Source organism: Cnephaeus nilssonii (assembly GCF_951640355.1).
Source record: "Cnephaeus nilssonii genome assembly, chromosome: 10".
NCBI lineage: Eukaryota > Metazoa > Chordata > Mammalia > Chiroptera > Vespertilionidae > Cnephaeus > Cnephaeus nilssonii.
In genome coordinates this window covers 30,662,304-30,672,654 of record NC_137081.1, presented here as the reverse complement: position 1 = coordinate 30,672,654, position 10,351 = coordinate 30,662,304, and the positions used below count along the sequence as shown (strand labels likewise).

Here is a 10,351-nt window from a genome sequence, read left to right as displayed (position 1 = left end):
CCGGCCCCCCTCGGGGTGCCTCCTCGGGCGATTTCAATAGCGTGCTGGGCCTCTAGTTTATTATAAGTGAGCAACTGCATCCCATTCTCTTTCATCAGAGTCACAGCCATCATGATTCCTGTGGCACCTGCACCTGCATACAAACCTCCACCTTTTTCTAATGTATTTGTCTTTCTCTCCTTATGCACTGGCAGACTTGGCTATAAACAGTCCTGGGGACTGAGCCCACTAAAAGCATCTACCCTTGCTCTGCTGGTGCCTGTGACATCGTTGGAGGCCCTCAGCCCCCTGTGACCTCACCACCTGGACAACTCACCCAGCAGGGCCATCACTACTCCCTCAAGCAGCACAAGTAACAGAAGGCCTGGATGACCACTGTCCCCTGGGGAGAGGCCGGCACCCCCACGCGCAGTGACGGCAGGTCTTCAGACAGCCCTGCAGTGGGATCCCAAAGTCAGGTCTCCCTCCCTGCAGTTGGCCCAGCGGCTGGCGGTGCAGCGTCAACTGAACAGCAGGATGTAGATCCGGCCTCCATCAAGCCAGCCGCCTCCAAGGCCACGGCAGCATCTGGGACCAGAACCAGCATGAAGATGAAGCTGATGCAGGGCACAGGCAGGAGCCCAAGGAGGCCACGGCCTAGCTGGCCCACCCGGCCCCAGATGCCCTGCAAACATCCTTGAGTCTCCAGAACCTAGTGTGGGCTGGGCCGGTGCGAGATTCGAGGAAGACCCGGAGTCTTCAGATTTCCCAAAGTGACTCCCTGGTTAAGGAAGAGACACCACAAACAGCGGGTGTCCCAGACAGGGAGCAAGACTTAGCCCCATCTACCCCAAGTGCTGGAGCACAGTTCCCCCCAAACGTGCCTGCCGCGGGCACTGCAGATGCAGACAGCCAGCTTGACACCATTGAAGCTGTTGGGAAATCTGAGGGTCCGGAGGCCGTGAACCCTGACACTGAAGCTTTGCCATCGGCTGAGTCCCAGGCAGTGACCGAGGGGGGTTTGATAGACTGCTCAAGAGACCTGCAGGCTCCACTGGTCCCGCCCTCCCCAGGAAGCAGTGTGACCTGCTTGCCTGGCGCCCCCACGGTGGCCCTGGGGAGAAGGCATCTGGACTCCAGTCTGTACACAGCCTGTGAGGAGAACGCCTACATGCGCTCCATGACCAGCTTGCTGGGAGGGGGCGAGGGGTCCATCAGCTCCCTGGCAGACATCCTGGTCTGGTCTGAGGCCACCATGAGCATGGCCACGGGCCTCCTGGCCTCGGGACACAGCTCCGTACAGACCTGCTTCACAGCCCAGGGCCCAGCCTGTGCTCGGTCTCCATCATCCTGGGGAACGCCAGGTCGGCCTTCTCCTCCGGGCTGGTAGCCGGGACTGGCTAGGTCCTTCGCTCTGTCAACTGCATGCTGGAGCGGACGGAGCAGAGGACTGTAGAAGGCAACCGCTCAGCCGTGTGTTACATGACCAGCCAACTCACCCACTCTGGCCTCAACTATGACTAGACCCTGCACAGCAAGCCCCCAAAGGACTGGCTCAGGAGCCTCCTGAAACCCTGGGACACTCATGCCCTGCCCCCTTGCCCCTGCCAGCCTGCGATAGCTCTCCCCAGACCAAGCTGGTTTCTGCAATGGGCACTGGGTAGAGGGATAGGAGCGGGCTAGGGTGTCTGGAAACAGAAAGGGGTCCCCTGAGGGCTTCCCGGGTGGTCCCATTCAGGGGCTGGAGCCAAAGTGCAGAAATGAACGAGCCGGGCAGCGGTGGGGGCCAGGAGTAGAGGTCTCAGACCTGCAAAAACTGATCCTCGCCGAAACCGGTTTGGCTCAGTGGATAGAGCGTCGGCCTGCTGACTCAAGGGTCCCAGGTTCGATTCCGGTCAAGGGCATGTACCTTGGTTGCGGGCACATACCCAGTAGGGGGTGTGCAGGAGGCAGCTGATCGATGTTTCTCTCTCATCGTTGTTTCTAACTCTCTATCCCTCTCTCTTCCTCTCTGTAAAAAATCAATAAAATATAAAACTGATCCTGGCGGGACCTCCAACCGGGTAAGTGTGCTCCTGAGGAAGGGGCCTGACCCTCCCCAGGCCTCCTGGCCTGGGAGGCTGGGGCTCTCTGCGAGGGCCTGCGGACACGGAGCCAGACCAACGTGGGTGGAAACCCCAGCGCCACTGCTGGCCCTGGGCCAGTCACTTCACCTCTGAACCTCCGACTGCCCTCTGCAGGACGGATAACGAACCACACCACGAAGATGTTATGAGACAGAAGGGAAACCATGCAGGTCCTAACACATGGGGTCTGGCACTTGATGAGCTCGAACATTTCAGCTGTCACTACGATATCCTCTAGCGGGCCAGGGACACGGTGGGAACAGGGATCTAGGTAGGGTGACCAGCCGTCCCAGTTTGCCCGTCCCAGTTTGCCTGGGACTAAGAGGTTCCTGGGAGGTGAGACTTTCAGCTTTAAAAGCAGGAAAACCTCAGGCAAACCAGGACAAGTGGGTCACCCTAGACCCAGGTCTGTTTCTGTGGTTTTTACTCTTGTCTGTGACGCTGTCCACCTTGGGAAGGCAGCCGCCTGCTTTGGAAATCCACTAGCCCTCTGGCTGGATACAGTATCACACTGGTCACGTGACTTGGTGAGTGAAGCTCCTACTGGACATGAGCCCCACTCCTGCCCTTGGCCCGGTGCCTTAGGCAGGTCACACCCCGCACTCCTTCGTGCTGCAGCCCTGGACGCGGAGTCATTCACTCCTCACTTCTAGCAGCGTCTCCAAATGTGTTTGCCCTACACAGTGTCTCTCAGATTGTGAATTAACTGCTAACATTTAAATACCCAGAATGCTTATATAAACATATAAATTTCTGCTTCTCTTAAAAAATCCAGGGGCCTTATTACTTCAGAGCAACTGGCAGGTGAGCTGCCCGCTTTAAGAGAGACCTACCTGGCCTGCATCAGTGACTGATGTCACCTGCCGGCCCCCAGAGGTGCATATTCGCCACCCCTACCCTGCAGATGGCTCGCGAGGAAATCTAATACCAAGCCCCAAGGGGAGGGGTACCAGGTGAACCCGGTGTGTCTACCTTTTTCCTCGAGCAGCTGCCACTTGCTGTAGGTTTCCATGTAGTGAAAGCAAAGGTTCAGAGGAAGGAGGATGTCAATTCAGCTCCCAGTGATCAAGGCCCCTTGGAGAAGCAATTGAATCAGACCCAGAAAGAGAGGAGAGGTGGGGTCCCCGACAGAGGCCAAAGGAAGGAAAGCTGATGCGGATGTGACGGGTACTTGGTGGGGGCGGGTAGTTCAGCAGTTCAACCTGGGCTGAGCCCAGAGCAGAGAATGGGCGATAAAGCTGCCGGCGTAGGCCCCAAAGGCTGTCAATAAAAAATTCTGAGCCAGGTAAATGCCACTATGTGCCAGCTACTACTAGACACTGGAACTTCAGAGGTAACCAACAGTTCAGAAGGGACAGAAACCAGCCCTGACTGGGTGAAGGGATTAGCTGACTAGCACAACGGCCAAGTGTGGGTGTGGCCGGGCCCAGGGTTCAGCCTTGTCCTCAGGGTTCTATCTTTCCAGCTCCAACCCCCCTCCCCCAGTCTGTGCTGGCTCTATTCTCAGGTGGCTCAGACACCTTCTTGGAAAGAGAGGCCCTTGTTCCCACTGGCTCTGGCAGGAGAGTCCTGGGGGAGGGTCCCACAGGGCCTGGCTTGGCTCCCATGCTCTCTCCTGGAACCATGCACTGAGGCCAAGGGGACGGGATATCTGGCCTGGGCCTCACGCCTACCTCTGGAGCCAGGGTCAGCCAAGAATTGGGGGATCCCCACAGGACATGTGTTAAAGCTGGAAGAGTTGTAAAGAGTATGGCCTTGGGGTCCAGGCCACCTTGAATCCTGGCTCTACCTCGTACTAGCTGTGTTAGTTTTATCTCCTTGTGCCTCAGTTTCCTCATCTGTAAAGTGACAATGATAGCACCTACTGCATTGGGCTGTTGTGAGGATTACCCGAGTTAATGAGTCATGTGCTTGGAGCCGTGACTGGCCCTAGTTGAGTGCTATGTGTTAGTGAGCATCGTCATTATCGTGGCAGAGGGTGCTATAGAGCTCTGTGCCAAGGGCTGACTTTCCTGCTTGCTTCCAGCCTTCCTCTTTGCTTCGGGATAAACAGCTGTGTTGGCAAATCTGCTTGGCAACACATCTTCTCTGCAGGTGGGACCCCCAGGACAGTGCAATATCCTGGAAACACAGCAGGCGGCAGAGGCTAAGAAGAGGGTAAAAATGGCCCTTGTCAGTTCTCTGTTTCTCTTTTAAAGAATTTTTCCTTAACTCCCACTCAACATCTTCTACTCAATAGCACCCCCTAGTTGGGAAACATCATTTGGCTGGACACATGCTGTATAAATGGTCACTTGGGAAAACAAAGGAACTAGGATCTGTCAGTGAGGAACGAGGGAGAGAGGAGAATGGTCACTAGGTGGTCAGCCTGCAGTCTCTGTCCTGGGTACCAACCAAAATTCCCTCCGGTCTCTTACAGTCCAGGCTCTGCTTAGCATCCAGATGATTACTTGTTTAAATTTTAAGGCAATACATGTACATAATTTTTTCCAAAAAAAATGCTAGCAGTGTAGCTGATACTACAGTAAAAAATAAGTCTCCCTACTGTGCCTGTTCCCCACTTCCTCAGCCAGAAACAATCTCTGAATTTTCTTTTTTTTCTCATTCTCTTTTTTTTTTTAAATTTCTTTATTGATTAAGGTGTCACATATTTGTCCTCATCCCCCCATTCCCATCCCACACCCCTCCCCACGGATGCCCCAACCCCCTGTTGAACTTAACCATTGGTTAGGCTCATATGCATGCACACAAGACCTTTGGTTGATCTCTCCCCACTCCCCCCACCCTCCCCTATCCTCCTTCTGAGGCCCGATAGTCCGATCGATGCCTCCTTGTTTCTGGTTCTGTTGTTGTTCATCAGTCTATGTTGTTCATCATTTCCCCTAGATGAGCGAAATCATGTGTCACTAGAGATATACTTATAAGAACTGAATGTGAGACGAGCAATAATAGTTATGCTGACAGGCAAATGAATCAGTCTGTAGTGAGTTTCTTTCTGGACCAACAGTTCTTTTGAGACCCAATATCAATGTCCACCAGTTCCTTATGAGTACATGTCAGCACTGACCCCTCAGCTCTGGATGGTGGACAAATGGTGGTAATGCAGGTCCGACTCCCTCTGGTTTGGTCTCGGCCGGACCCAGGGGCACGGCTTCACCCGGACCCAGGGGCATGTGGCCTCACCCGGACCCAGGGGGTGCGTGGCTTCACCCGGACCCAGGACCCAGTGTCACCCGGATCCAGGGGCACACGGCCTCACCCGGACCCGGGATCCGGCTTAACCCGGACCCAGGGGCGCGTAGCCTCACCCAGACCCAGGGGCGCGTGGCCTCTCCTAGACCCAGGGTCGCGTGGCCTCACCCGGACCCGGGACCCAGCCTCACCCGGATCCAGGGGCACACGGCCTCACCCGGACCCGGGATCTAGCATCACCCGGACGCAGGGGCGCGTGGCCTCACCCGGACCCAGGGGCGCGTGGCCTCTCCCAGACCCAGGGGCACGTGGCCTCACCCGGACCCAGGATCCAGCCTCACCCGGATCCAGGGGCACACGGCCTCACCCGGACTGAATTTTCAATGTATGAACCGGACCCTGTCATTTCCCTGGTGAAGTCCCTTCCATGGATCTCAGAATCTGCTCTTGGGCCCTGCCCCCATTTCTGCCCTCAGCTCATGCCACCCTCCTCCTGGCTCATAGTGGGAGGTGCTCTGGCTTCTAACCAGTTCCTGGAGATGCTCCCTCTTCCAGACCTTCTCCTTGCTGTTCCCTCCCCTGGAATCCTCTTTCCCCGTCCTTCAGGGCTCAGGTCAGTTCCCTTTAGTTCAGTGGCACATTCTTCTTGAGGCGCAACCCCATACAGGGTAACCAAGTCCTTCCTCCACCCTCCAGTCAGGGGTCCACACCACTGGACAGCTGAATGTCATGCTCTACTACTGTCCATCACCAAGGGACATGATGGGGTAGGCCCAGGGTACTGTGGGATATGGGGAGGGAGCTGGCCCAAATATGAATGAGCTTAGGAGCTGAGGAATCATTCTTTTATTTAATACTAGAAATTCATGCACCGGTAGGATCCCTAGGCCTGGCCGGCGATCAGGGCTAATCTTCGGGGTAACTGGCAGGTTAATCAGGGAGCTCCCCCTGGCACCAACCTTGGCTGGCCTGGTCCCACCCACTCGCCAGCCCCGCCCCCACCATTTCCGGTTGGGGCCTGTGGGCTGGGGGCAGCTCCTGTGTTGTTCTGCAGTTCGGTTGATTTGCATATTAGGGTTTTATTATATAGGATGTGTCATAGCGCCTCCTATGATCCAGTACTGGGGAGACACAAGAGAATGACAGGGCACATTCTCCTGGAACTTCCAGACCAGAACAGGGGGGCTGACAATAAACAAAACAAACAAATAAAATCATTCCAGACTGTGATAAATGGGATTTAGTAGAAGATTTCACTGAGGGGGGTGTTTGTGTCAGAATGTGTGGTCAGGAAACTATCTTAGAACCCTGAAGTATGAGAAGGTGCAGGCAAAGAAGCAGGAAAAGGGATTCCCAGCAGAGCAAACAGCACGTGCAAAGGCCCCGAGGTGGCAGAGTGGTCTGGTGGAGCTCAGGGAGGGGAAGCTGAGCAGAGGTGGGCAGGGCTGGGCTACAGGCTGAATTAAATTTGGGATTATTATGAGCATAACCAAGGGACACAGACAGTAGGGGGGTGAGGGAATGTGCTGGGGGGTGGGGGTGGCCAGGGAGAAGTCAATGGGTGAAAAAGGAGACTCGTGTAATACTTTAAACAATAAAAATTTAAATTGAAAACAAAATTGGGATTATTCCAAGAGACTTGGGGGGATTTTTGGCAGGGCAGTGGCGTGACCTGGTCTGATTTATATGGGAGCTGACTATGAGAACTGTGCTTCGTGAGTCCTTTGAGTGGTTTCTGCAATTTTCTGTTTACAGCATTGATATAGCTTTATGAAGGTTATTCTTGGATGTCTGGCCATTCCAGTTGAACCAACAGCAGGATGCAGAGCAATAGAACACGTTTCAGCAAATGTCCCAGATGTTTCTCTGTGACCTCGAGGATTGTCTCCGCTGAGAGGGACACTCATGCCACTCAGCACTTCTTAGGCCTGCCTTCCACTGAGGGTAGGTGCATCCGACAAGGCTCTCCAGAAAAACTGAATCAATAGATAAATCAATAGATCTATCTCTATCTCTGCCTTTGTCTCTATCTCTATCTCTATCTCATTTATCTCTACCTATAATTACATCTATATTTTATGTTAAGGAATTGGGTTATGTGTTTGTGGGGGCTGGCAAATCTGAAATCTATAGGGTAGGCTGGCAGGCTGGACTCAGGTAGGAGTTGATGATGTGTCTTGAGGCAGAAGTTCTGCTCTGGAAGGAACTCAGGTTTTGCTCTTAAAGCCTTCACCTGATTGGATAAGGCCCACCCACATTATGAGGGTAATAAACTCCTTGTGGATGTAAACCACTTGTGCAAAATACCTTCACAGCAGCATTTATCTTTCTGGTTTTTTTTGCTTGTTTGTTTTCGTTAATCCTCACCTGAGGATATTCTTTCCATTGATTTTTAGATAGAGTGGAAGGGAGGGGGGAGAGACAGAGAGAGAAACATCAATGTGAGAGAGACACATCAATTGGTTGCCTCCCACTTGCACCCTGACCAGGGTTGGGGATGGAGTCCGCAACTGAGGTATGTGCCCTTGAGCAGAATCGAACCCTTCAGTCCTCCAGCTGATGCTCTAACCACTGAGAAAAACAGTTAGGGCTCAGGACAGCATTTATGTTAGTATTTGAATAAGTAACTGGGCACTGTAGCCTAGCTTGGTACCTCTCAGGCCTGCCTTCCACTGAGTTGACACATAAAACTATCACAGTAAAATATAGAAAAAATAAAAAGTTTTTATTCTAGGCCAGAGGTTCTCAACCTTCCTAATGCCGCGACCCTTTAATAGAGTTCCCGTGGTACAGATATTTTTTTGCAGTAGTTGATGATTTTACATTTACCCAGTAATTATAATTCATGAAGTGTCGTTTTACCTCCAATACTGCTGCTTTCAACACAGCAGCTGCTCTCTACACAGTAACTGCTCTCTACACACGTGTGACTGGTCCGCGTAAGTACATTATGGCGCCAACCCTGTCACATACACCTGTATTTGTACCGGGGTGTATGTGATGGGGTTGGCGCGATGATGTCATCCCGCCGGGTACTCCTATGTGGGCGTATCTGCATGTGGGCGGACCCGCCTGGAGACGGATAGAGGAGCGGTGTCTCGGTCCCTAAGACCACCGGAAATATGTGTTTTCCGATGGTCTTAGGTGACCCCTGTGAAAGGGTCGTTTGACCACCAAAGGGGTCGCGACCCACAGGTTGAGAACCACTGATATAGGGTCCCATCTTCCCCCTGTAGGGCTCCCATCCTCTCTAGCTTTCTAGCAGAAGGTAAGCTGATGGAGACAAGCATGATCAGGAGCCCTGGGAGGCTGAGCAAAGGCCCAACAAAGGGAAGAAGGTTCAGCACATTTGTGGGAAATAGTGATGGGGATCCTGAGGCAGGACCAGCCCTGCCACCTGCACCATAATTTGGGGGACTAGTGCAAAATGAAAATTCAGGGCTCCTGTGCAACACTGTTATGGTTTCAAACATATGAAACCATATGGTTTAAATCAGTCCCAGGGCCCTTCCAAGTGTGAGTCACATGCCCACGAAGCCATCCCTGCGGGCACCTTAGAGTTCAGGTTCTGAAGAAAGCACTGGCGCTGAGCCTGGAGAGGCCCAGCAGCCTTCACCCAGCGCAGGCTCTGGAGCTGCACCGGAACTAGGGCTCGCTTCAGCGCTGCCACCTGCTGGCCAACCAGGGCCACTGCACCTCTCTTCAGCAAGAAGGACCTTGAGCAAGCAGTAAAATTGGCATAGTGATGGCCAGGTCACTCAGACTTTCCTTTCACTGAAGGGGAATCAGCACCCCCACTCCCACCCCCTCCTTCCCAGGACAGGGTATTCTGTCTGAGGTCACCTCAGACACTTACTTGTCTGTTCTTTACAATCCCTCAAAGTAAAGATGATACCCCCATATAGATGAGAAAATGAAATTAAGAATTTGAGCTTTTTGACCCAGCCAGTGTAGTGAGACTTGACCTATGAACCAGGAGATCATAGCTGGATTCTCCGCCAGGGCACATGCCTGGGTTGCGGCTCGATCTCTAGTAGGGGGCATGCAAGAGATAGTTTTAAAAAAAACTATATTTTTTTTTAAAAAAAGAATTTGAGCTTTCTTTTTTATTTTTATTTTTATTGAAGAAGGGAGAGGAAGAGAGAGATTGAAACATCAATGATGAGAGAGAATCATTGATCAGCTGACTCCTGCACGACCCCTCCTGGGGATCGAGCCCACAATGCAGGCATGTGTCCTTGACCAGAATCAAACCTGGGACCCTTCAGTCTGCAGGCCAGCGCTCTATCCACTGAGCCAAACCAGCTAGGGCTGAGCTTTCTTTTTTAAGACATTTTTATTGTGTTTTTTTGTTTGTTTTGTTTTTTAGAGAGAGAGAAAGGGAGAGGGATAGAGAGACAAAAACATTGATGAGAGCATCATTGATCGGCTGCCTTCTGCACTATTGGAGATCAAGCCCAAAAGCTGGCATGGAACCAGTGACCTCTTGGTTCCTGGGTAGATGCTCAAACACTGAGCCACACTGGTGGGTTAAGAATTTGAGCATTTTGGAAAAAGACAGAGAGATAGAGAAACCAAGATGGCGGCATAGGTAAACACCTGAACTTGCTGCCTCGCACAACCACTTCAAAACTAGAACTAAAAGACAAAACAGGTATCATCCAGAACCACAGGAAGGATGGCTGAGTGGAAATTATACAACTAGAAGGAAAGAGAAAAGCACACTGAGACTCGGAGGAGGTCCGGAGGTGCAGAAGTGAAGTGCAGAGGTATGGAGGCACGTGCGTGGAAAGGGCTGGCAACTGAGTAAGCTGTTGTCTTTCTCAATCGGGAGGAAGATACAAGCTCCCGACTGCTCTGAACTCCAGTTCCGGGCGAGACTCAGGGGACCCAGACTCATACGGGGAGAAACTGGACTGTCTGGCATTGGGCGGAACTCGAGGGTGGCTTTCTCTCAAGTGCTTGCAGCAATCATTGTTCCTGCACAGTGCCGCAGGACACAGAGACACGGGACCTCTTCCAGGCAGGGCTGATGGTCAGCCATTGCTGTTTGC

At 52.7% G+C, this 10,351-nt stretch overlaps 1 protein-coding gene across 1 annotated transcript; it reads left to right on the top strand.

Moving 5' to 3' along the window:
• Positions 1-584: 584 nt before the first annotated feature.
• Positions 585-1,503, top strand: TEX44 (testis expressed 44; the record flags this gene model as incomplete). The annotated part of the gene is given in 4 exon segments (XM_079783133.1): positions 585-612; positions 660-1,274; positions 1,277-1,380; positions 1,384-1,503. Coding segments are annotated over 4 exon segments (867 nt in total).
• Between the last annotated feature and the right edge of the window lie 8,848 nt (positions 1,504-10,351).